Below are 25,993 nucleotides of genomic sequence, written 5' to 3' on the forward strand. Positions count from 1 at the left end.
TTAAGGTTCAGAGGCACATTTTGCAAATATGGCAGTCGCCATCGATCAGCTTAAGATAAGATATACTTTATTGATCTCAAGTTGGAACATTTGCGTTACATCAGCATGTGTAACAGTTAAAATGCAGTGGTGTTTATTTGTAAATCATTTAGTATAATCACACAAATTCTGTGTTTTATATTCAACAATTCTGTGTTCTTTATTTATTGATTGTTCAATACCTGACAAGGTCGGAGATGAAATATCTACATACATCTTATAAGAGTATAATACATTATGTATAATATCAGTTAAAATAATTGCTTCAACATAGTTAACATTGCTGGAGGTATGCACAAATATTGATAGATGTCTTGTAATGCACTATTGAGAAACCTGCGACCCAAGTTTTTCATTAAATGTATAACTACACCATAGTTGTGTAGGCCTATATGATATGTCAATAAACCTTAGAAAATCTTGAAATCTTGAAAGGGATGTGCAAAATAGTCATTATATACAGTCTTTAATGAACTATTAGTAGAGAATAACGAGTAATTAATATACTTTATAGGGATCCTATTAATATCTAATAATAAAAATAATGAAATTCAATAACATGCTTTAACCACTAGGTGTCCCTTTATATCAGCTGTGCACCTTTATGGTGTAAATACAGCCTATCTACCAATTGGATCAAATATAAAAGTCAGCCGAATTAGTGTTGATACTGCAAGGAGACGTATTGTGTGAAAAGAAATGTAAGATGTTGTTTAATGGCTGATATATTTAAGATCCACGTCACGTTTTCAGTTCGTCATGTTTGTCTAGAAGTCTTCTCATCAGGGCTCTATAAATACAGAACTACGGCAGATATGTAATATTTAATGCAGCCGAACCGTGTATTACAATGCCGTTATGTGATGACTTCCAAAGAGAAAAGCAAGCACACTCGGAATAAAGTATTATTGTATTTTTTTTTAAATGTTTTCGGTCTGTTTCCGTTATTTGTTAATGACGATGTGCTGTGAGATGTGAGACTGGAATTGCACAGGGGAAAATAACGTAGGCTATCTTTAGATGCGGATTTTGTTAAACTAATATGTTTGCGCTGTGGACCAACACTATACATTGACGGGGAAGGGGGTAGCAATAAAGATAACACCATTAAACAGTTACACAACATAACAGAAATAATATCGATAGCAGCGTCCCTAGCAACCACCTTGGTAACAATGAAAACGTTATGGACGCAATTTCCTGAAGTAATCTTCGTAATAACTAGCGAACTAAAGATCATGTACATCCACTGCACACATAATCTGAAATAACAACTCATATTTCTCGCATCAAATGACATCAAAACGCATTTTAATGGCCAAACTAACTTTAAAATAGGCATTTTCCATCGAGAATAAAACGAAGTTCGGCCATGTTTTTTTTTTCTGCAGGGAGAAATTTGAAGATCACGTGACGTCAAACAGAGCAGATGGTGTAGTCCAAACGATAGCTGGGGATTCTGGGTAGTGTAGTGTCTTCTCCCATCCTTTACTCCGAAAACACATTTGTTTCTCCGAATCGAAGGGGAAAAATACAAAAGCATTGCACACAATTTAAACCAATCAATGTTGTGTAATTAACAAGGATCATCTGGTGTTATTTAGTCGATGAGTAGTGCAGATATCACTGTAAAATCAATCGACAGTAAGGGGAATACTTACTTCCGGGTGTACAATTCTCCGTTATCCAATGAGAATGGACGCTCACATTGCCTTTAAGGGCAGCCGACACAAACGAATGCCGTGCTTCCATGAGCGTCCATAGAAGCATATGGACATCCCGGAAAGCTGAAAATGGACGCTAAGGGCCCCCCCCTTGCGTTGAAAATGGACGCTAAGGCCCCCCCCCCCTTGCGTTGGAAAAAGCCGACAGGGGACTTGACATACCGTCAACATAGGCCGACCTGGGAGTGAGGATGTGTTGGTATTGACAGAAATTGACTTAAACCTCTCCTACCAGTATTAAGACCAGAGGCCAGTTATTGTCAATCATTAATATTGTGTCTCACACACAAACTCTCCGTTAAAAACATTTGAAAAAAGTAGTTATCTTACTATGCATGTTGCTTCTTTGAAACGTGCAGAGGATGTGGAAGGGGCTCAAATGCATGAAAGAGCATCATTTAATAAAAATATGCCTGGCCTTTATTCTGCCTGTATCTCACACGCACATTCATGACCGTCATTTAAAAATAAATGTAAATAAATGACGTGTATTTTAGTTAATTCTCCTCACATGACATCTCAACTTTTACCTAACCCTCTGACTGACAGAAGCTCTGCTGACAGAGATGCACTTTCTCTCTTTTTTATTTTTTTACCGCGAATCACCAAATTCGTGAGTCCTTCTGTGTCAGTTGCCAGCTTTCCGGGAGCAGGCCTTCTCACATACACATATACCACTGCAAATTGTTACCATTTTGATTTGACAACATTATATTGAGTTATTACGGTTTTATCAGAGTTATATTTCTGCCGATCAGAAGCAGATCTCTCCCTTCACTGTCACATCGCGAGTGCAGTAAAGCCCGCCTCCAGTACTTGTGTGTTGTTAACCCTTTGTGAACTGGGATACATATGCGTAAAAAAAAAAACACAATTACAATTCGATATGAATTGAGGAGCCGCATGAGACTGGGCAAAGAGCCGCATGCGGCTCGAGAGCCGCGGGTTGGCCACTCCTGGTCTATAGCTACTTTCAAAACATGTTTTGGCTTCTTGTCTGAGTAATCACACCCTGATGAAAAGCCCAAACTCTGCAATAAAATAGTCTATTTTCAATGAAGCGTGACATGAGAACAGTCCACGCAGGTAATGAGCCGATGTAAGAGATGAAACTGCAGACTCAATCACACTAAAGGGAGGTTTGGTGACAGATGGAAAATTACTTGAAGTGTGTGTTAATTCAGAGTAGGACAATGCAAAGTTAGTAAGACAAACTGAGTAATTTCAGTCTTCCTTATTATTAAACTAATCGCTCAGACAGGAAATGTTTTGCTTCCTGTTGAGTGTCTAATGTCCATGTGTTGACATTTGCAATAGCGTTATGGAATTTAGTATTCAAAAACAAACATAGTCCAATAAACAGATGAGTCACAAGTGTTCAGATAGAAACATTAAAAAGATTCAGTGATGAGTCAATACTAGAGTTCATCAAAATGTAACGACTGCAGCCAGATTCGATGACTTAAAGGTAGGGTAGGTAATTCACTTCAGAAATAATTTTTGTTATATTCCATGGAATGCTCTTAACATCCCGATAGCAATGAATAAATTAAATGCTTTGACAATAAATATATACAAATATTTAATCTGTGGAAGCCGTGGCGCTGTAAAAAGCACGACCAATTATCTGAGCCGGCCCGGCTAAAATAACTGGATGGCCTACCTGCCTGTCAGCCTTCCATCTGTGCACAAACTTATCTCGTGCCCTCATTGGTCATGTGCGCGTTCGTTGGAGGAGGGTCTCTGTAAGGAAGTGGCAGATTTTTTCCAAAATTACCTACCCCACCTTTAAGGCTGGAAACTCTGAATGTGAGTTTCTGTGGTGATCTTTCTCTAACTGCAGTCAAATAGTACTAAGAAAACACAAAAGACACCATAAGCACTTACTCCAAAAATGCACTGAGAATTCATTTTTAATACAATCTTACATTGTAAATGATTGCAGTCTTACAGTATTATAGATTTCATTGTATAATGTGGACGCAGTTATTGATGTAAAGCAATTAACAATATGTTCAGACAATATAATTTAATCGTACATGTGCCAGTGTCAGTGGTTCCCATAAACAATAAATCATAAATAAAAAGGTGTGGGTAGCCAAAAAGAACAAATAGTTTGGCTTTAAGGGGAAGAAGTTGAAAACCAAACGTTGATATATGAAATGTGAAAGGGTACCGTTTGTCAGCGTGTGTGACCTAGTGGAGGGTTTCATGAGGTACTTTGCATTTAAAAACCTAGAGTTAACAAAAGCCAATGTGTATGTTTGGCCATTCGTTCCACTCCTCTTTTTTTGCACAGGGAAACAACCTACTTTATTTCCTTCTTCTAATCCGAGATAAAAACATGGGTCCCCAGGTCCTGCCGGGCTGAGGAACCACTAAAATGCCGAGCCTGCGGGGATTAGAAGAAGAGGAGCCATTCAGTGGCCGCAGGGACGGCTTCTGAGGTGTGTCAAGATCAGGGTGAGCATGACTAAATGTAAAGTATTTTGATAAAGGAACAGCGATCTCCTCCCACAGGTCTTCAGGTTCAGCCTCAGGACAGTCATTCAGCACTGAGTCGACCACAGCATAGTTCTCAGAGCTGGACAGAGTGCAGGTGGAATAGACCACAACTCCCCCCGGACGCACCGCTGTCAGCGCAGACCTGCACAGAGTAGACAAACATTGCACTTCATGAGAAGGGGCTTCAAAAGAGGAACTCTACCGATTTCGCACATCAAAGTCGGTTTGCAGGTCTTAGGGAGTACCACTGCATATGTGAACAAAGTTGTCTAAAGCCTTTTGTGGCTCGAGAGGGAGCTGTGAGAAGTCTGCCTCAAGTGATGAGTGTGAGGACGGCAAGGTGGAAAATGAAAGAAAAAAATGGTTGTGTGGAGTTAGTAAGAATTGAGACGCCTGTAGCTGCTCAGCTCAGCTCAGCTAAAGGCTTGCTGCACGAGGCTACATTAACCACAACTTGCATAACATACAGATTTATGAATAAACTGTTGAATTGCATTGTGGGTAAGGTGGACAACAGGTATTTCAAAGGAATAAGGATGTGTGGAACACAAACATTACCTCCAGTTCTGTACCATTTTATGCTTGGTTATAATTTCACACAATTATACAAAGCTGCAATCAAATTGTCAGAGCCAATAGATTGATAGAAAAATGTAAACTATATTATATTAGTCCTTTATGGGCTCAGAACAGTCTCATAATACACACAAAAGGATTCACACTTGTATTTCCGGATCCACACTTGTGTTTTTCAATGCACACACAAATGTGTTCCGTTTCATATACATGTAAATAAAATCCAAATACAGAAACAAATTTTACATATGTAATTTTGATCCTCACATATTTGTTTTCCGTTTAAAACCGCTGCACCTGCAAACACAAACCGCTTTCTGTGCATGGATCGCTGTGCATTCGTGTGTGGGTTTTTTGAGACTCCCCTGACGCTCACCCGATTCGTACTTGTAATTTTTTATATCTATAGCCAATCAGATGTCTCCTTCATTCTAAGCCAATCACATGAGCGCGCCCCCACGAGGGTAGATTTCTTGCGTTCATGACACTATACGCATTTTGCGCAGTCCGGTCAGCTCGCTAAACAGAGGGCGGAGCATCAGGTGATTATGCAGAGCTGCGTGTCTCCGTCAGACTCAGCAGCTGATCTGATCTGTCTCTCTTGCGTCCGGTTATACTTCACTCGCGTTTATGTCCATATCGATCAGATCCAGATCTCCTGATCGACCTTTATAGAGAGCACCGATCAAACTATTAAGAGTGAATATCGGCCGATAATGACCGGCGGGGCTCCCCCCGTTGACAGTTCACTGTCTAGCACTGGCTTCGTAGTGCACTGATCGATTAGGCTAAGCTAACCTGTAGCTGCTCCCTCCACACTCACAACAACTTCATACAGACATAAATAAAGCAGCTGTATTCGCCATACAGGAAACACACATTTAAAACGGTTTTGCCTGCCGTTCTTGTGTACACAAGCATTCATCAATGGTTCGGAAAGTAGCGCTGTACCTTGATAATATAAAAGATTGTATTTGCGTGCATTTCCTGTTCGGAAAGTGACAATTCTTTCACACACAGTGACGTCACGAGCTACCCACAATGCAATACGCGCCATATATATATATATATATAAATACGCCATTTTCCTGGAGGTGCAAATATCCTGGAAGTGCTAATATAAACAGCTAGCTAGCTAACAGGCAGAGCGCACTAGTTTTTTTTTCTGAATTAACGATCTAAGAAATCGCTGCATGTCTTCGGATTACATCTATGGACTTGAGAGGTGTGCTCTAGGTCGTTACCAGCGTAAACTAGAGCTGTGTGGGTTGTCGGATTGCCCTTACAGACTGCCTGCAGATGTATGGAAAAACGACCCTCGAAAGTGGCCTTCGTCGATTTTGGCTGCATCTACGTCTAATTTCTGGAAACACCAGGTGAATACCCCACTTGTCACAATAATATTATCATGCCATTGCATATATGTGGTATTTTAGAGTTGACTAGATATTGATTAAGGCAATAGACTATGATATTCAGTACAGGAAGCTTAGCAACACCTAGATGGTGTACGGCTAAACCCGCTAAACCCTCGGCCTGCTTGCACCTCGCGTAAAACGGCGGATACCGGAAGTACGGTGTCGCCCTCGGCCCAATACCCGTATGTGTGTGTGAAAAAATGTACTGAGACTGGAGGTGTCCTGACATTAGCGCCTGCAGGCAGACTCCATGGACCTGTCAGCTCCGGACTGCGCAAAATGCGTACATGAAGCGCTACGTCATGAACGCAAGAAATCTACCCTCGTGGGGGCGCGCTCATGTGATTGGCTTAGAATTGAGGAGACATCTGATTGGCTATAGATAGAACAAATTACAAGTACGAATCGGCTGAGCGTCAGGGGAGTCTCAAAAAACCCACACACGAATGCACAGTGATCCGTGCACAGAAAGCGGTTTGTGTTTGCAGGTGCAGCGGTTTTAAACGGAAAACAAATATGTGAGGATCAAAAATACATATGTAAAACTTTTTTCTATATTTGGATTTTATTTACATGTATATGAAACGGAACACATTTGTGTGTGCATTGAAAAACACAAGTGTGGATCCGGAAATACAAGTTTGAATCCTTTTGCGGATCATGAAATACAAGTATGAATCCTTCTGTGTGCATGTGTGTATTATGAGACTGTTCTGAGCCCATAGTCCTTTTGGGTAATCATACGGTGCCACACAGCCATCATTATATAAACAGATAACTGAAATACCCTACTAACAACAGCAACACCACATATTACTAAAGTGCTTTTATCATTTTCATTTTCAGACAAACGGTTAAATCACATGAGTAATGACATGTATGAAGTTAGGAGAGAACAACGAGGTTAACACATTTCAGACATCTCTTATCTTCGGTATTGGACTCACCTCAGCAGTTGAGCCTGGAGAGCAGGCAGCCTGGCTCTGTCCTTCAGTCTCTGTTCCCCCTGCTGGCTGCTGCTGGAATACAACCAGCTCCTGTCATTAGAACATGGAGCATCCACTAAAACCTGCAACACAGAGAGCACGAAATGTGAGTAGTTCGGAGTCTGAGAGTTCAAGAGTTTAAGTGCAGCATGAGACGAAAGGATCAAAGAAGAAAAGTGAAAGGGAAGGAATAAGAACATGTAAATAGTTAGTAAGGGTAAAAGTAGACATAAATACTAGGGGTGTAACGGTTCACAAACATTTCGGTTCGGTGCGTACCTCGGTTTTTAGGTCACGATTCGGTACGTTTTCGGTACAGCAGAAAAAATTATCACAAAAACATAAAATATTTTTTGGGGTTTTTTAATTATTATTAAACTGTGAATAATGTATTCACTCAAATAAATAAATACAAAATATAATAAAATAAACATTAAGGTGCAGCATTTCGATGAACTGAAATAATCTGTATTTGAACTGTACTGTACTAGTACCTAAACAACCAGCTTGACATTAGGACTTGCTTGCTTGTCATTGTATTTTCATGTTTGTTTTAAAGAAAGATGTACTTGTCCACGTTGCTTGCCGAAAGGGCAGATATTCTGGCACTACGGCCCGTCCACACGGCGGCGTGCGTTGAAGCTTCAACGCTTTTGCCCATTCACTTTGTATGGGGTGACGTCACGCTTTGCCAAACTGCATTATGGGAGCATTGCTTCACTTTGCTCGCTTCAAAAGTTGAGCAATGTTCAACTTTTGAAGCTTCAACGCTTCCGCCGTGTGGATGCTGCAACAATGTCTCCTGCTGTGGAGAACACCCTCTCGCTAGGGACAGAGGTAGCAGATACAGCCAGGTAGCGCTTTGCTAACATGGCAACATAAGGATATTTGGCATTTGTTAGCTTTGGCTCGGTCTGAACTTTTTGCGAGTGGTGGAGGCTTAAATGCTAGTGGGAGTTGGGTTTGCACTTCAGTCATTTTTCTTTTGGTACCGGTGATATTCACGTACAGACGTGTACCGAACCGAAGGACCCATACCGAATATTTTCGGTACGAATACGTATACCGTTACACCCCTAATGAATACAAATGCTGGAGGACTGTAAAATAACTCTGCTCTTTTTTCACCAAACACAAACTCTAAACCTAAAACTTGAGAATCTCCCCACAGATCTGTCCTCTCACAAACAGCCTGAATCTGTACAGCCTGTTTGTACTCTAAATCCTTTCAGCCTTTGTTCACACCGTTTCCTACACTACCTTTGAGTCTGTGCTTTTCTGTTTTCAATATTTTGGCCCATTATCAGTCACAATGAGTGCTTTGAAAGCAACCATTTTGTCTGCCTTTTCTTGGCTCCTCTTTTGAATAAATGGTTTTCGTCTCTTCCGCTGGGCTTATTACCTTCAGTTCAAAGGCTTGCTGTTTTCATTCATTTCTAACCATGGCCTTGAAAAAACTCTATTTGATGAACACCGAAGCCAAACGTAGTCACAAGCTGAAATAACCATGACTCCCCCTCACCTTGTCATACTCTCCTGTTTCACTTTGCCCAAAAGAGCATCCGTCCTGTGAGGACACAGTCACTCTGCTGGTTAGTGACGGAGGCAGGAACGACTCGAGGGTTTTGGAAAGCCAGTCCCGTCTGTGGGGGTCCGGTTCATTACAGCAGAGCAGTGCTGGAACACAAAACAGGGCCGCATTAACTGTTACTAGTGTTCAATGCAGTAAATGCTGAAACTGCAGAGACTACATGCAAAGTACATTATAACTTTATATTTAAGAATAAAACTAAACTGATTTCAACATGTTTTTTGTGAAAACACCTCGATGTTATATATATGTCAATAACACAGTAACTCATGATTTATTGTCATTTCAATCGAATTAAAGGTGGGTAGGTAATTTTGGAGAAATCTACGGTGGCCCTGAAGTGCAAGACACCACAGCATTTCAGAAAACACTACAGCATTTCAGAAAACACTACAGCATTTCAGAAAACGCCACAGTATTTCACATTGGACGGAAAGGGTATTCCTTTAGGGAGAACACTTATTGTTTGTGATTGGACAGAGCCAGCCAGAGAAGCACTGCTGTGATTGGTTGTTTTTGCTGCCAGTCAAGAAATGACGCTTCGTGATTGCCAACCATAGACTGTATATATATAACACATCAGCCGTTAGCACACACTCAGAGCTCACAGCTCCTCATATCTGTTCAGAAACTGGACAAAAGTTAAACATGTACAAACCACAGACTGTCTGTGTCATGGTGAATACAGTCGCTGCTTTATTTCTGTCTGTATGACGTTGTTGTGAGTGTGGACGGAGCAGCTACAGGTTAGTTTAGCCTGATGGATCCGATTCCATTCAGAAAACACGCATTTTAAAAGCTTTTCGCCTGCCGTCTTGTCTGCAGACTTGTCAAAGCGTTAATTCATGGTTTTTACTAACCGTTATCGGGATGTTAAGAGCATTCCATGGAATATAATAAAAAGTGTATCTCGAGCCGGTTTCTCAAACTTACCTACCCCACCTTTAAGTATAATTAATCATATTCATTAACTGATAGTACATGAATAAAAGCAATATAGATACCAATATTTAATAAAACAGTTATAACTATGCATAAAATTCAGCAGTGTTTAAATTATATAAGCTTTATTTGTCTTCTACTGCCTTGTGGGTTAAAGTGAACAAAATCAACTATGTTGTACTACTTGCATGTCTGAAAAAGTACTTGTTTTACCTGGGGTGGCACACTGCATTATGGCTAAGGCTTTACCCCCCGGTGCCGAGCAGAGATCCAACACCTTCTCCCCATCTGTGACGTTCAGAGCCAGCACTGGCAGCAGGGAGGCAGCATTCAGGAGGTAGTACTGCTTCAGCTGGCCAGGCCTGTGAGCCTGAGAGGGGAAGCGCAGTGGGTACGGGTGGATGTAACACTGTAATGTAGAACGGGGTAAACTCAGTGAAGGCTCTGATTTAAGATCTTGAGGGAGCACATGAGAGCTGCTGTCAGGTTGGAGAGGAAAGTCATTAGGAGGGAACTTTGAAATGTAGTCCGGTCGAAACAGAGAGTATTTTCCTGCTTGGTGTTTAGAATTGGAGATTGTTGAGAAGTCCTCACAAAGGAGCGGGGAGACACTGTTCTGAGGCAGCAATGTATAAAAGCCCTGAGACTGGAGGATCTGTGTGATGCCCGTCACAGCGCTGAAGCGGTTCAGCATGACGCAATACTGCCAAGAGTGAGGGTCCAGGAGCACTGCTCTGTAGGAAACAAGCAATCAAGATTAAGGAAGGGTACTAGTGTGGTCCATGTACATGCTGTAATATATTTTAGGAGAACATTTACCTTGCAGGTGGCCACAGGTCTCCGAGTTCCTGACTGTACTGCTGGTCAAAGTTGTCCAGGACTGGCTGACATGAAGGTCTCTCTTTTCTGCGCCTTTTTGTAACCTGTTACAAACACACTGTGGTGAATAAATTAATCCCACAGAGGCATGAAATAAGAAAGCATCTAAGCACTGAGCGCTTAGGTTAGTTTCATCTGGACACTATCTCAGTGAAATGTCCTATATAAATGGGAAAAATAACAGCCGTTGTTTTACACTAGCTACCCCTGGTGGATATTAAAGGGTAAAAGCTGTGAAGCATAAACACTGTACAGTGTTGGGGTGTCAAGTGTAATGTGTGGCAATAGCAAATGATCTACAGAGGTCACGGGTCAGGTCAGGGAGGTGGGGCCCTTAGCATAAGTTTGTTTAGGGCCAAAAGGAGGCCGGCTATAAGATTGCAAATAGACACATTTAAGAAAATAATAACAATAAGCTGCAAATCCTTACAAACACAAGTAATTACAGGACAGAAATCAATACTGTGCTTGATTAACCAGTCCCTATGTTATCTAAATTCTTTAATAATTCAGTGAATTACTTCTCGTACCACTCCATCTAATGGGCAAACAAATAAATTGCCTCCCCCCTTATGAAACACATTTGACCACCAAACTCTCATGAACTACAGGGGTTTTATTAAGGTACAATTCATACCAAAACTTTAGCTGACAGAGTAAAAATGGAGCATGTGTAAAGTAGCCAAGATGTCAAATGTGTTATTTAAACACAGTGGGCTGTGACAGGTGGCGGAAAATCTAAGACACTCAAGAAGACAATATATTTTTCGAGTAATGTTGCCCGAGCTATCCATCCAAAAACATAGCATATTTTCGTGTTTGTTCACCTGGTTTTTGTTTGCTCCTCTTCGCTCTCTGAGCTGTGGATCAGCGTCAGGACCATGGTCAGGACCTGTGTAACAGCTCACAGAGCACACAGCTTTCGGCGCTATCCTCCGAGGTTTCAGGCATATTGTCAGTAAAAAACAATGTCTTGAGAGCATATAATTATACATTCGGTTAATTATTTTAATCTCTAACTGACATGTCGAAATATATTCATTATTTCTTGACTTTCTTTCATAAACTCAAACATCGTGCGTTGCTCAAATCTGTCCTCCCTCAACTCTGACTCTGTCTTTAGTTCCGCTGTGCAGACTACTGATTTTTCTCTTCTCGCTACTTTTGAGAGACTTGTACTTTAATGAGGATTTTTTTGCTACATTGTACTTCTACCACACTACAATTCAGAGCTAAAACGTGTACTTTTACTCCACTACATTTATTTAATATCTTTAGTTACTTTGCACATGTTGATTTATTGTTTAATAATGCGAAATATTATCAACACTTCAGTAAGATGTATGTTACAACAGGGGTAACATTCACAAGCTACCCTGCAGGCAGCATACACGTAATTAAACTTATTAAAATGACTGCACCTTTACCAGCTTTGATAACACTTTAATGCATCAATAATTATGATCAAAACATATGTATTATTCTGAACTGGGGCAATATGCATAATGGGTACCGTTGCTGTTGGTACTTTAAGTATGTTTCGGTGCCAATACTTTTTTCTTTTACTTGAGTAACATATTAAATGCAGGACTTTTACTTGTAACGGAGTATTCCTCCACACTGCACTGGTACCTCTAATTTGACTGAAGTACAAGATCTGAGTGCTTCTCCCACCTCTTGAGTATGATTATAGAGTACTTACATTCATTCACTTTAACAGGTGATCGCTTAAAACACAAGCAATGAAGCTGCTTGTGCTAGAAATGTTTCAAATACATGTGTGCTCCCCCTGCACAGGATGTTCAAAATGTGTAACCGGGAAACCAACGTCTGATTTGAATGTTTCCCATAGGCCTAACGTCTGCTCTTCTCTAGACATGATTTAGGTTTGTCGTGCTGGAAATACTGGATTCAAACAATTGCTAAGTCTCTGGCAAACACTTTTTAATTATTCTGGACATAGCAGACAATACTGGCAACCTGAACCCAGTGCTGGATAACAGGTGACAGCAATTGATTTTATTCTCTGTCAATTTGTAGTAAACGTGTTTTAAGTCTATGGTCACAGTAAGGGCTTGTTAATATTAAGGTTAACTATATTTTTGATAATCATGTTTGTTCTACTTCAGGGTAACAAAGACAAACCAGAGGTGATCCTAAAACTTGACCCATATAGTAGGCTACATTGACCAGGACTGTTGAGGGAAATGCTGCATCACAGCTGCGAAACTTAAGGTTTGAATTATTTTAGAGAGTTTGTGTAACTGTGAGCCTCTCCTTTATATTATATAGAAAAACAGAGTCACTTTGAAAACAAGAACCTTAAAAACATACACACTACCATTTACAAATTCACAAACACAAATTATGAATTAAAAATGTTACTTCAGGTGTTGGTTGAATGTTTAACACAAACATTTTTTATTAAATATACAATATCATGGCAAAACCCATCATTTACAATGATTTTGCTTTGCCAGAGTTTCTTACATCAGTGAGTTCACAACCTTAAGAAGCACCAATGAACAAGAATAGGCAACGCGATAAGCTGACATTATCGTACCGTTCAAGGGCAACTCAAGCTGCTAATTGTTATTAACATTATGATGTATCCCTTTGCAGTAAATGCTTAACTGCTTTACATTGCAAACAGAATAAGGAATGCAACCATCAGACAGAAGAGACCCATAGCTTCAGACAGAGCGAAGCCCAAGATGGCGTAAGAGAACAGCTGCTGCTTCAGAGAGGGGTTCCTGTGGAGAAAAAGAGGCAGCTGTCAGAAGTTGGAGGTAAAAGGTGTTAAAAATACAACTGCCATTCATTCAGCAGACAGCCCAAGGACTTATGTGACAACATAATTATATTATTAACCCCTTGACAATGTTGAAGAATGCTTTTACACATAAAGTGTTTTTTATGACAAATGAGACTTTCGCCTCTTGTCGGAGAAGTTTTAAAATGACAGATTATTTGATTTACCTGGCGTATCCGATAATAAGACTACCGAACACTGTTCCAATTCCAGCTCCAGATCCAGCTACGCCCACAGTGGCAGCTCCTGCTCCAATGAACTTTGCAGCAGTGTCGATGTCACGGCTCACAGTGCTGGTCTGGAACGCCCGCACTGCCATCTGCTGCTGGGAGGCTACGCTGCTCTGAGGGGCCAGGAGGGAGGCAGTCTGATATGCAAAAATAAGTCAGGTTAGTACACAACAAAATAGTACAGGATCACAAATCAGCACTACACATTGTATGCTTATATGTAAAAGATGTGTTCTAAAACGGATCAGTTTTTATAAGATCTCCTAATTTCTACAACCGAATGTTGACCCTGTATCTGTCTTTAATGAACTATGGAATTGATTAAGGTTTCATATCAAATGAAAATGGCGTGAATATTAGTCCAGCTCTAGAGATGCAAGGGAAATGTTGCAAAAATAATTTTAGCTACAGAGGCTAGCCAGCTTAAATTTATTTTTGATGCAGGCGTCTTTACTGCTTTTGCCGATAACAACATTATCCAATGGTCGTACTCAATGGGAAACTAGGCTTGCTACATTAAGTTCTAATCCTATCACCTCACCAGTCTGTTGTTGTACTTGTTGGGAGACATTAAATTATATCTGCATGAGATATAGTTTTGTTGAGTAGCAATGTTTAACAATGTCATTATAAAATACATACTTGTGTCTTAAGTGCCTTTCCTCTGTGAACACTCAAGGTCAATACATCAGTTCTAATGCACAGTACTGATAGCTGCTTACCTCTGCTTTCCTGGCATCTGTGCCTAGCGCTGCAGAGAGTGGTCTGTACAGTGCCCGAGATCCAGCACGGACCTGTTCCAAGAAACAAGAGAGAGACACATGTAGTTGAGAAAATCAAGCTCTGATAATATACTGCACAAAAATGTCATGCTGATACATTTCTGTATAATTATTGTGTTGTGCTAAGAATACATCTAATCTCCTGAGGTCAGAATTAAAAGCATGTGGGCTCATCCCAACAGAGACATTTGGCTAGTAAAAAATGTGGTTGTATGAGGAAGAAGTATTAAAATAATTACTTTAAATTATATATAATACAATATAATAGAACAGCATTACAATGAAAAGTCCTGCATTCAAATATTCACATAAGTACAAATATTCATAATGCAGAGTGGTTGTTGTTAGTGTTTTAGGATCATGATTTTTGATGTATTAATTAATATGTAAGCAGTACTTTAAATGAAAAGGTGGAAATTATTTAACACCTTTCTTTTAGTACTTTAATCTGCAACATTGGTTGGTTGTATTGTAAACTGAGAATCAGAATTGGATAATACAATAACACATTATAAGTAAAAACCTAATAATAAAAAAAAGGAAAAATAACTTGAAATGTAAATTAATGTTTTTCTAAATACTCAAGTTAAATAGTAGTACATCAACATGTACTTGTAAATTACCAAATTGCTTTCCACCCTGCCTAAACAACAGTGATCCATTATATTGTGGCTTCGGATTCATTCTGCTCAGATTTCACTTTAAATATGGCTGCTTCTCAATTAACTGCATCATATGTTTGAATGTAGATGATAGATGTAGATAAGGATGGGGATGCAATGGCTATGCTAAGGCTTGATTATGTTCAAAACAAGGACGTCCTTGCAGGTGTGAGCACTAGCTGACTTTAGCATGGGTCAAAGACGGCTACATGGCTGAGTGCTAGCGTGAGCGACTTGAATGCAGCTGGTTTGCCCTGGCATGAAGGCATGAAGGCATGAACACAGACTTGCAGCTTTTGTTGCAATATGTCATGAAATCACAGTCCATTGAAACAGACTCACTCACCAGAGAGGGCGTGGAGACGAATTTAGCACAGGCATACATTATGATGAGCAGTGGTCAGGTCAAGCTAAGGAGCTGGCGTTGATTCAGGGTCAGAAGTCTGTAGAAAACAATACACAAAACAAAGAAATGCATTGAAGAACAACAATGAACAGTTTGACTTGGTTAACTGTGTAACTAGTTGTCTAAATGAGAAAGTACACAGTGTGCGAAGTTACGTGGAAACATACAAGTAAGGTCAAGATTAGCTGCAAAACCGAGCAATGTCACTGAAAAACAAGCTAGTTGTTAAATCCTAGAAGCTAAGCATTGCTGTTGTTAATATAGCGAAAAGAAACACCGAGTTACAAAGAAGAGACACGAATAAATGTTAAACTCACACAGCTAGTGACTGAGGAGGTTATCTCTTACCGGTCTGTAGTAGAGGTCGAACACACGAGAGACGTGCGCATGCGCAATATCACGTCAAGGGGTTGACATCCGGTTTCCTGACGCTTTTATTTGTTTTGCCATTGAAGATGTTACATTTAGTGCGATCACGACAATTACCAGAAATTAACTTATGTTTATATTTCTTTTTTTATTAAAAATAATCAGTGGGAACTTTTTCAATCGCTTTGATATAATGACTACACTGGACGGAGAAGACACGCCTCTTTCTATTTGATTGAACGCCTTCATCTATTTTATGCGAATATTGTTATCAATCGCCATTATTTTCAATAGCTTCCATGTCATGTAAGACTACAAACCAATGCAGCATTGTAAAACTACACTGGACGAGTATAACATAGTTAATTGGAGTTTAGTGCTTCTACTATCTTATATGAACATCTTTATAAATAATGAAACTATTGGATTATTTTTTCAATTGATTACATATAATGTGACATAATGACTCCAAATCAATGCACAATTGTATCACTTCACTAGACAAAGAGGTTACATGATATGAGAAGTATTGAAAAAATCAAATGCTTTTCTTTTTTCTTTATCTAAGAAGCGACATTGCATGTCCAAACTTGAATACTGAAAAGATTGTCTGAAAGGTTAATTCTACTTAAATAACCAGAGAATTAGGTTGTGCATATTAAATCCATCTTAATTTACTTAATACCCCATACAATATTTTATCTTGTAAGAGGAACAATTAGTCGGCTTCCATTTTGTGTCTTGTTCTTTCATTTTGTATCAAACAAAAGAACATAATACAGATTTAGTAAGTTTGGGAATACTAGACAAAGAGGTCTCAATAAATAGCATAAGTCATATAGATATGAATTGTCTCGATATCCCATTTGTGTTATTCAAATAAGAAAGTAGTTTCACTCATTGCGCAACATCCTTCAGCTATCCATTTTCCCATAATAATATAAATAATGTAGGATCTATGACACATTTGGAAAGGTCTTGCTAGGATTTCTTAGTATGATAACAAAAGGACAATACCCACCATAGTACAGCATGTTTAAATGCCTTTTCGATTGAATTAACCAGGATCTGGTGCACACATACTAATGCTGAATATTTTTGGCACTGGCACTGCTACTTGCAGAGATAATTTGAACATAATTGTATACTTTATTTACGATACTTACATCCATGATATAATTAAATGCAATTATGACTGGAAATTAGAGCTTCCATAACCAAAATGCTTTTCTTGAGGTATGATAAATTAGTCCGGCTATAATGTATATTCACTTAAATTAATGGTAATTCCAATGGCCATTTGTTATGAAATCATTTCCTTTAAAGAATAATTTATAGCAGCTGAAGCAGTCCTATTCTGAATGTGAAGCTATGCAGCTGTTATATGCATAAGCCATCACATTCACATATACAAGCTATATAAACTGTGATAAACAGATTACAAATGCAAACATCAATACAACTAAAACATATCTCAAGGTCAGAACAATTCAGAGAAGTATGAGTAACAATCTGTGGGGTGATTTTATGGAATGGTTTGGAGCAGGAGTTAAAACAAAGCACAAGCATAATTCAGTTTAAAAGGATGTACAGAAACACTTTTTTGGAAAACTATGAGAATGAAGAGAGGTGATTGAAGATGAGAAATTATTGTATATGTATAAATATAAATGTAATAACTTGCATAATGATTTAAAGGACAATCATTGATCAATTAAGGGGTGGGAATTAATAAGCATTTGCTTCCTCCTGCTCCCTTTCGGACACATATGATTTTTTTATTATTGATATGAATGTGGATAAATACTGTATTTTAATAATACGGTATTCTGTTTTTCACATTTGTTATTTGTTATTTTTTTAATCTGTTCAAAATAAAGATTGAAATGAAATATAGCACAACTGTTTATAGTTTGTATTGTTGTTTATCTATTCACATTTCCGACAAAGGGACAAGGGAGAAAAGACATGATGATGTTGGACACACACCAACGCAATGAGTTTAAAAGGTTCAACTGTAATGTGAGAACTGAAGCCACAAGAGGGCACCAACACACCATGCAGAGTATGAGACCTCAACTGGAAAATGACATTCATTGTATGCGAGAAAATATATATAAAAAAGGATGTCAGATGCACGATTAAACATAAATAAAACATGCAATAGCTCAATAGAGAAATCTGATCTGAATGTATTTGAACCCCATTTTGGACATATAGATCTGTTCCTATTGATGTATCAAACAGCCTTGATGTTTTCAATGAAATCGTTTTGCATTATTCAACTAAGGCATGGATCAGTAAAAACATACATTATAGGTATAGGTCAGACCCTTCAGCTGTGAAGAATTCGGAAAGTGCAAGAAATGATGGTTGTGTGTTCAGCCTTTTTATTTTTTTTCAAGCAGCAAGGTGGATGGAAAGATATACTGATTGATAAATGCATGCCAACGTCTGTTTCAGTGTGTAAGTATTCCTTTGTCTGCGCAATGATAAATTCAAGTGTTTTGTTAGTCAAGAGCAGCAATAGACTATGGAAATAACACCAAATATTTCACGTGATATATATACCTTTATAATGTATGCAACTCCTTCGTATAATAACAATATGTCCAATATGTGCTTTGATTGTATTGACCTCAACCTTGCAGCGACCATGGAGCTCTGATAAATTTCCAACAAGACAAGTCATTATAATTTCATAAAAGCGTTCCCCTGGTCTCTGCATCAAGCACTTTTACACAGTAAAATATTGCATCATGTGGATATCCTTTCACTGTCTCTAAATGTATCTCATAAATGAACATTCAATATTTATATCACTCAAGCTTTGAGTGGGCTTCCCCTCTTCAAGGAATCGTTTCTGGCCACCCCCGCAGAGGTAGCTCTCCATTTGGCGCTGCGGAAGGGAGATTCCTCAGCTCTCACCCCTCCTCTGTATGATGGTGCCATTACGCACCACTATAATAAGCGGAGACGTGATCTTCTGGGGCGAATCCCTGCCTACGTCACTCCCAGTCCTATATATAAATATCCTGAGCACCGACTCTGATCAGACTCAAACAAAACCGCTTTTTCGGCTACCACAACTCTTGAAACCAAGGATTATTTGATCGGCTTCGCTGGATTTTATTCCCTGCACCGGGTAAGTGTCTTTAATATGGTGACAAATGTTAAGCTTTAGTCTTATTATGCATTTTTGGGGGGAGTAGTATTGGACATGTGGTCAGGTCAGGTTGAGATTTCAGAAAACAAAGACATATAATTAATTATTTCAGCCTATGTTATGTTATACCATAAAATACAATTACGTTGAAGCATTATTTTTCACGAACTAGACTTTTACACGTGTGTCCGTGAGTTATATTTAAATGTTAATAAACACATGAACAGACATTTACGCATGCCACATCTGTCCACAGATCTTCGGTAAGCAACATGACTTTGAACAAGGGTGACAAATTGCGGAACATGGACAAAAGAAGAGGAAGCATGCCGTTTCCAATGAATGTACCAAACCTACACAGGAGAAGCATGCCAGTGGACGACCGTGATCTGAGCGCCACGATGCCACAGACGGGGCAGACTGACGACCTGTCCAACCTCCTGCGCTGCACGTCCTACTCCCCGAGCGAGCAGCACCGAGGCAGCTACGCGTCGGACTCCTCCGACTCCGTGATCTCCACCGGCAGCGAGACGGAGTCCCAGATCTACAAAGTGGTTCTCCTTGGGGAGCACGGAGTCGGCAAGTCCAGCTTGGCGCGCGTCTTTGGAGGAGTTGAGGATGCTGGTCACGACTGCGATGAAGCAGGTAAATGCTGATGATGCTGAGGATGAGTCATCAACCTCAATACACACATACACACACACACACATTTGTCTATAAATGCACTAATTAGAAGTGGAAATATTAATTTAGTCTCCATAATTCTGAACAATTCACATGCAAATATATTACCAATTTTGCTTTGAGGTCAAAGGTGTATTCAATTATATCCTATTCATCATTTTTAGAAAGAAACAACTCAAGAAATAAACACCATAACAAAAAATACATAAAAGCCCCATGAAGCCCTATCAACTCTGTAAGGGACAGACATAAAGTTAAGCTGGTGCATTAGAAGAAGCAAATTGCAGGCAAGAGTGTACATGAATTGATTATTGCTATTTCCATCTACAGCGAGGCACCAGCCCTGCCCGCAGTAGTGCAGCTGTCAGAAATGCATCTTAGCACAAAGGAATGGAAAATATAAAAGGCCAATAACGGCTTGATCACGAACTATGATCAGCTTTCTGCAGCAATGTGTACACTTTAAAGTGAAATGTGTGTTAAAATCAGTGTGTGCTCTGCTCCTCTGTCAGTGCATGTGTAACACCATTTTTCCTCTTATCTTTCACAGGAAACACGTATGACAGATCTATGGTGGTAGATGATGAAGATGCATCCATTGTGTTGTATGACATCTGGGAACAGGTGAGTTATATATTATTTATGCAATGTATGCTCCACTGAAATTGATTAATGGATATTGCAATATGAAATCAGCCATGTTTGAGGCTAAACTCTGTCTCTGCTTCCTTCCTGAAGGATAACAGTCAGTGGCTGAAGGACCAGTGTATGAGGATGGGAGACGCCTACATCATCGTGTATTCAGTGACAGACAAAGCAAGCTTTGAGAAGGCGTCAGAGCTGCGTATTCAGCTGCGCCGGGCAAGGCAGTCAGAGAACATTCCCATAATCCTCGTGGGCAACAAGAGCGACCTGGTGCGGTCAAGAGAGGTGTCAGTAGATGGTAAGTTAGAATGAATAAATACATTTTGAACCTTAAATGGGTCACAGATTCCTGATTTGTTAAGATCATGTGTTATAGCTCAGGGAAGCTATAGATAAATAAGTTTCTTTACTTGAAAAAATGCAATATTTATCATTTAAAGCTTAAAACTATTTTTTTTAAAAGGCATGCATTCAAATATTACAGCTATCTAAAGCTAAAGTTTTAAAATATGATCACTATAGGATTTATCACGTTCAACCTAAATCTACTTAAGCCTCTATGTTTTTCTAAATGTACATACATTCAAAGCACTAATATTCCTTTCTCCATATTCTTTATCTCAGAGGGGAGCGCCTGTGCAGTGGTATTCGACTGCAAGTTCATCGAGACGTCTGCCTCTCTTCACCACAATGTGCAGGACCTTTTCGAGGGCATCGTCAGACAGATCCGCTTGAGGAAAGACAGCAAGGAGGAGAACGCCAGACGCATGGCCAACTGCAGACGCAGAGAGAGCATCGGCAAGAAGGCCAAGAGGTTTCTGGGCCGCATGGTTGCACGCAAGAACAAGAAGATGGCTTTTAGGCAGAAGTCAAAGTCCTGTCATGACCTCACAGTTCTCTGAGGAACACATGGGACTAACAGACATTTTTCTTTGGCCTCTGAAGACCAGAAGCTGTGTGTGTTTTAACACTAACCCTAAAGGACTAATAGAGCTGTACAGAAATATATTTTTATTTTTAGACACCCACCAAAAGAGGACATAAATAGTAAAAATGACACCATTCAAGTCATATCATGATGATGGTAATAACCTGCATGGAGCTTTGTAAACATTTATTTTCTTTCATATTATTATTTGTGTCTGCCTTAAACATGTTGCTGTCCTAATATGTGTTTGAATGAGAAATGCAAAAGGTTTTTTGTCTTCTAATGAGTTGCAAGGACTGCCTTTCTGGTGGGTTGTTGTGCACCTTTATTGGAGGGGATTGATGTATATAACAGGAATGATGCTGGATGCAATATACATCTCATTTTCCCAAAAGATGCGGTAAAAGATCACAGTACTTGGTCATCTGAGGTCATTTTTACTTGAAACGAGGTACGCAGGTTCGTGCCCCGGCCAAGTGACTGAGGACTAGTCAAAGATATGAAAAAACATCTGGCTTCTTTGTTGTTCCATAAGATTGAATTCATGTTGTGAATGTATAAGTAAAGCAATACGTTATATTTGTCCTGTGAACCATGAAGTGTTTTTGGAAATTCTTTGTTTACCTTGATTTTCTTTTTTAATAAAAGATACAATAAAAAAGATGAAATCTTCTCTGTCATTTGGTCCAAGAACAATGTTTATGCAGAATGCATCAGAAGTCATTCAGGCGATTTACATGCTCATGAATATTCATTTGATGGTCTGTGGAATGGAGCCTCACTGGCCATTGGTTTTACAGGAAGGAAACTAGGTAGTTAAGCATGTTTATCTGAAGGTGTTAACCATTAATCCACCAAAGGAGTACAAGTACGCAGTTTTTCCACCTAATTTAAACTCCTCTCACACTTCTCAGAAGGAACACACACATCACTTGGAGAAGGTAAGGCACAAAAGCTTTTGTTTAAAATAGGATAATAATGTAATACATGTTGCTGGTTAACTCATGTTTTGCCACTGTAATCTGTGTCATCTTGTTGTTGTTGTTGTTGTTGTTGTTGAGCTACAGTTTATATAGAGTGTGTTTTACTACTTTAGAGGCTTGAATTTAAATAATTTGATTATAAAGGGCATTACTGTTACACTGCACCATAGCCTGTTATTTGGTATTGCTAGAAAAGCTGCTTATTTGGAGCTTTCCAATAAGATGATATCATTTTTACATCCAACTTGATTTTAAGCTTTTCTCCAATCAAACATGGCTTTATTGGTCTTCTGTACGCTGTGAAAGTGGGGGCTCAGATGATGCTTTAAACGACTTTATACGTGGTTATGTATTTAAATGCAGGCTGTTACACAAGTAAAAACTGTGTGTATGAAAGATAACCATGGTTGTGAATCAGTAACAAGACAGAAATTGTGTTGATTGTTGGGCTGAGGCCATGTGGTACGAAACACTGAAAATGCTACATCTACAGGACTCATGGCTGACAGAGAAACTACGACAATGCTCATCATTGCTCTCATAGTAAGATATCATTTTATTTTTATCATGAAATTAATGTTCACTTTAATACCTTGTTCTCTCACTAAATTAAGTTACTGTTTGAGCAAGTTTACTAAGACACACAAAATATCTTGTTTTGTAGTTGGTGATCATTTACACATTTGCACCGTGCTCTGGAGCAAATGTTAAAATTGGTGTCCCTGAAAACTACGATGGTATTTTCCCATGGTATCTGGCCAAGGTAAGAAATGTACACTTGCTTAAATTCACCTAAAGGTTTCTCCTTGTGTTCACAGCCTTCTGAAAAGCGAATACATGTGTGATTCTGAACAATGGTGTTTACTACATGAAAATTCAGCCAGTGTGTTTAGTTCTTATGGTAATTTTCATGAGCATACTAATTTGAAATGCAAGTCGACAGCAACTCAAAGCCTAGTTCCTTGATACGATGTTGGATAAAAAACAACTGTTTTTAAGAGTGATCATTGAATATTTAATCAGAGTTAATGCACTGTCAAATGTCCTCAACATTTAATGCATTTCCTTCAGATTAAAGAAGGTTAATAACAAATCTCCTGCCAGTTGTTCAAGCCTGCTCTTCTCATAATGGTGAGAAATATGGGCGAAAAGACCATACTTGATAGGAAGAAAATGAAGGTATATTAAACCAGAATTGCGTCAGTCTCTCAATTCTCTCCTTTCTGCACTTGCTGCAAGGTTTAGGACGTATGAACATGCTTGCCGTCATCACTAGACTATTATTGGAGTGTTCACAATGACCCAGCCTCTGCATTCAATCCAGCTGCAGGCGGGAGGTTTTGTTCAAACATGTCACTCATCATCCCATGGATTGTGCTGCAGCATGAGTATCTGCCACTTTGATTGCTTTTATTGTACGCCATCACATCTTGTGTGAAGCATTGTCATAATTTCTGTTTTTTGTGTCGGACTCAGTGTCATTAACACTTTTTAAATAGCATGTTAATGGCCAGAATGGAAGAGTTGGATAATAACTACTTTGGTTTTTAAATGGAAGGGACATAGTAATTGCTTCTGATTAGTTCAAGGAAAAAGCTCTTTGTGATAGATGGTTCATAAGAGATGACTACAATTATCAGGTTTTCTTTTATTTACTTTGAATAATACATTTTCAAAATTGTAAAGAGGAAGTTGTGGGGAATATTTTTAGCAGTTGATTTACACACAATGAATGTACCTGCACGTTTTTAAAGTAGCAGGATAGTGTATGTGGAATAAACGAGTGGCCGTTTTTTATTATAATGAGGGTCACCCACTGAATGGTGTGGCTCACTAATTAATTTAAGAATTATCATACTGTTATACTCTCTATGCACCGGAGAAATACACTAGTTTGATCAACTGATTGTTGCTTTGAAACAGGAACACAGGCTGATGATTTTCTTAAATGGTGTTCTGTTCTGTTCAGCTTCGTAACCTGCCAGGAAATTACACAGAGCTGACGGTAACGGGGGATGATGAGGGGATATTCGGAGTGGACGCTCAGTTTCTGTACGCTCTAAAACCACTGGACAGAGAGAAACAGCCGTCATACTCTCTGCAGGTAATATTACTATGTGCCATATTGTGATATGAATTTACTATACATGTCTAAGCTAATGAATAGTTACTAATGACGTCATTCAAGATGCTTATAATTGATTTAACAAGTATATTTTTGTAAGGTGTTTGTGCTTATGTTCAATAATGAATCCTTTTTAGATTGTTAGTTTCTCAAGGCTGTATGTTAGCTCTTGAGTGTGTTATTTAAAGACACCTACAGAATGTGTTTGTGTGTATGATGCAGGTGTCCTTCAGAACATCAGAGCACCGTCAGAGCTTCACCGTTGAAGTGTGTGTCATCGATAAGAACGACAATGTGCCCATTTTCATAGGGGAGAGCATGAGAGGCAGTGTGCAGCTCGGGCTTCTCAAAGGTACAAAATCCTTGAGCTGTGTGAAACAACCTTTTTCAGTCTGGCTCACCTTTGTCAGTGCTGTTTCATGGAATACAAAAAACCTTTTAATAAACTGTGAAAAAATACCTGATGTATCGGCATCATACACGTAACCTCTGTATTTATAGAACCAATGACGTGTCTTACTGGATCAGGTACATTTAGATTACAGTAAAAAAGACTCTTCTGCAAACTTTCACAAGGTTTAATAATCACATTGTCAAGTAGAAAACTGTATTTTATATGAAATAATAAATGTTCTATGTTCTTGGAAGAAAAGTACCCTAACCCTCAACATCAAAGTCATTGATAGATCATTCTTTAGACAACAATTAAATCGTAATAGCTACTTAGCTTTAAAAATGTAATTGTTGAAACACATAACAGTATAAAACCAGATCTCAAACCACCATGTGAAAAAGTGGATCGTAAAAAAAAAAAAACTTGTATCATCATGTTTTTTATAGGCAAATCAGGTATTGTATAGCTGTGTCATCTCTTAAATTGGGTCCCAATTTAACTTTACATACAAAACCAAAAAGAAACTACATATGGATTTGTGCTTCCTGAATGGAGGTTTTATCCTTTTCTGTGAATTAAGGGACTTTATATGCTTTGAGTTTGCTGTGGATGTTGATGTCTGTGAAACAGAAGGTAGCATGTTTGACTCTGCACCACTGTGTCTCTCAGGGATTCCGTTCATGCAGGTGGATGCACGGGATCGTGATGACCGCAACACCGCCCACGCTGAGCTGCGCTTCAGCCTCATGGAGCAGACGCCCAGGATTCCCTCCAGCCAAATGTTTTTCATCAGCTCCATCACTGGAGAGGTTTCCCTCACAGAGGAAGGTCAGTCCCAACTTGACTGCAACGAAATATACAGTATATACTGTATAGCAAATAAGTAACAAAACATTTAATTACATATTTACGGAAGAGGATTAGGGCCACATAAAAAAATGTTTTGTGAGGATTTGAAAAAAAAAAAAAAAATTTTGTTCTGAGAAAAAAGTCAGAATTCTGACTTTAATCTCAGAATTCTGACTTTAATCTCAGAATTCTGACTTTTTTCTCAGAACAAAAAAACATTTTTTTTTTGGGAGAAAAAAGTCAGAATTCTGACTTTAATCTCAGAATTCTGACTTTAATCTCAGAATTCTGACTTTTT

The 25,993-nt window shown here is 39.0% G+C and overlaps 4 protein-coding genes across 7 annotated transcripts in view; 2 read left to right on the plus strand and 2 right to left on the minus strand.

The window, feature by feature from the left end:
* Positions 1–3,658: 3,658 nt before the first annotated feature.
* nsun3 (NOP2/Sun RNA methyltransferase 3) lies at positions 3,659–11,756 on the minus strand. The gene is made up of 6 exons (XM_034218561.1): positions 11,488–11,756; positions 10,601–10,704; positions 9,995–10,515; positions 8,771–8,925; positions 7,210–7,331; positions 3,659–4,410 (listed from the first exon to the last, which is right to left on the minus strand). The coding sequence occupies exons 1-6, from the start codon at positions 11,653–11,655 to the stop codon at positions 4,077–4,079; spliced, it is 1,404 nt and encodes a 467-aa protein (XP_034074452.1). The 5' UTR covers positions 11,656–11,756; the 3' UTR covers positions 3,659–4,076.
* Positions 11,757–13,051: 1,295 nt separating this feature from the next.
* LOC117546448 (ATP synthase F(0) complex subunit C3, mitochondrial-like) lies at positions 13,052–15,956 on the minus strand. 3 transcript variants are annotated; one of them, XM_034216697.1, is made up of 5 exons: positions 15,901–15,956; positions 15,493–15,589; positions 14,425–14,496; positions 13,640–13,839; positions 13,052–13,413 (listed from the first exon to the last, which is right to left on the minus strand). In XM_034216697.1, exons 2-5 carry the CDS (start codon positions 15,529–15,531, stop codon positions 13,299–13,301), a joined length of 426 nt encoding a protein of 141 aa, XP_034072588.1. In that variant the 5' UTR covers positions 15,532–15,589; positions 15,901–15,956; the 3' UTR covers positions 13,052–13,298. The 3 variants fall into 3 exon arrangements, with proteins under 3 accessions (XP_034072588.1, XP_034072580.1, XP_034072595.1); XM_034216689.1 differs by having other exon boundaries at positions 15,870–15,927; XM_034216704.1 differs by lacking the exon at positions 15,901–15,956 and adding an exon at positions 15,720–15,843.
* Positions 15,957–18,909: 2,953 nt separating this feature from the next.
* On the plus strand, positions 18,910–22,016 carry rrad (Ras-related associated with diabetes). 2 transcript variants are annotated; one of them, XM_034218428.1, is made up of 5 exons: positions 18,910–19,066; positions 19,344–19,732; positions 20,322–20,395; positions 20,510–20,714; positions 21,041–22,016. In XM_034218428.1, the coding sequence occupies exons 2-5, from the start codon at positions 19,360–19,362 to the stop codon at positions 21,316–21,318; spliced, it is 930 nt and encodes a 309-aa protein (XP_034074319.1). In that variant the 5' UTR covers positions 18,910–19,066; positions 19,344–19,359; the 3' UTR covers positions 21,319–22,016. The 2 variants fall into 2 exon arrangements, with proteins under 2 accessions (XP_034074319.1, XP_034074321.1); XM_034218430.1 differs by having other exon boundaries at positions 18,912–19,066; positions 19,449–19,732; positions 21,041–21,318.
* Positions 22,017–22,181: 165 nt separating this feature from the next.
* Positions 22,182–25,993, plus strand: part of cdh16 (cadherin 16, KSP-cadherin) — a 31,569-nt gene continuing 27,757 nt past the window's right edge. Inside the window, exons 1-6 of the mRNA XM_034218664.1 lie at positions 22,182–22,285; positions 22,821–22,870; positions 22,992–23,090; positions 24,297–24,431; positions 24,675–24,804; positions 25,516–25,674. Of these exons, the coding sequence (XP_034074555.1) occupies positions 22,826–22,870; positions 22,992–23,090; positions 24,297–24,431; positions 24,675–24,804; positions 25,516–25,674 (568 nt within the window). The 5' untranslated portion in view covers positions 22,182–22,285; positions 22,821–22,825. The remainder of the gene's footprint in view (positions 22,286–22,820; positions 22,871–22,991; positions 23,091–24,296; positions 24,432–24,674; positions 24,805–25,515; positions 25,675–25,993) is intronic.

The sequence above is a fragment of the Gymnodraco acuticeps genome, unplaced genomic scaffold (genome assembly GCF_902827175.1).
Source record: "Gymnodraco acuticeps unplaced genomic scaffold, fGymAcu1.1, whole genome shotgun sequence".
Taxonomy (NCBI): domain Eukaryota; kingdom Metazoa; phylum Chordata; class Actinopteri; order Perciformes; family Bathydraconidae; genus Gymnodraco; species Gymnodraco acuticeps.

Excerpts from the sequence above, each read along its gene's own strand:
- nsun3 (XM_034218561.1), bottom strand. The coding sequence starts at position 11,655 with ATGTATAATTATATGCTCTCAAGACATTGTTTTTTACTGACAATATGC. Across the intron at positions 7,332-8,770 it reads AAACAGGAGAGTATGACAAG|GTTTTAGTGGATGCTCCATG; the intron begins GTGAGGGGGAGT and ends TCTGTGTTGCAG. Across the intron at positions 4,411-7,209 it reads CTCCAGGCTCAACTGCTGAG|GTCTGCGCTGACAGCGGTGC; the intron begins GTGAGTCCAATA and ends TACTCTGTGCAG.
- LOC117546448 (XM_034216697.1), bottom strand. The coding sequence starts at position 15,531 with ATGTATGCCTGTGCTAAATTCGTCTCCACGCCCTCTCTG. Across the intron at positions 13,840-14,424 it reads CAGATGCCAGGAAAGCAGAG|ACTGCCTCCCTCCTGGCCCC; the intron begins GTAAGCAGCTAT and ends TTTGCATATCAG. Across the intron at positions 13,414-13,639 it reads CTTATTATCGGATACGCCAG|GAACCCCTCTCTGAAGCAGC; the intron begins GTAAATCAAATA and ends TTTTCTCCACAG.
- rrad (XM_034218428.1), top strand. The coding sequence starts at position 19,360 with ATGACTTTGAACAAGGGTGACAAATTGCGGAACATGGACAAAAGAAGA. Across the intron at positions 19,733-20,321 it reads TCACGACTGCGATGAAGCAG|GAAACACGTATGACAGATCT; the intron begins GTAAATGCTGAT and ends TATCTTTCACAG. Across the intron at positions 20,715-21,040 it reads AAGAGAGGTGTCAGTAGATG|AGGGGAGCGCCTGTGCAGTG; the intron begins GTAAGTTAGAAT and ends TCTTTATCTCAG.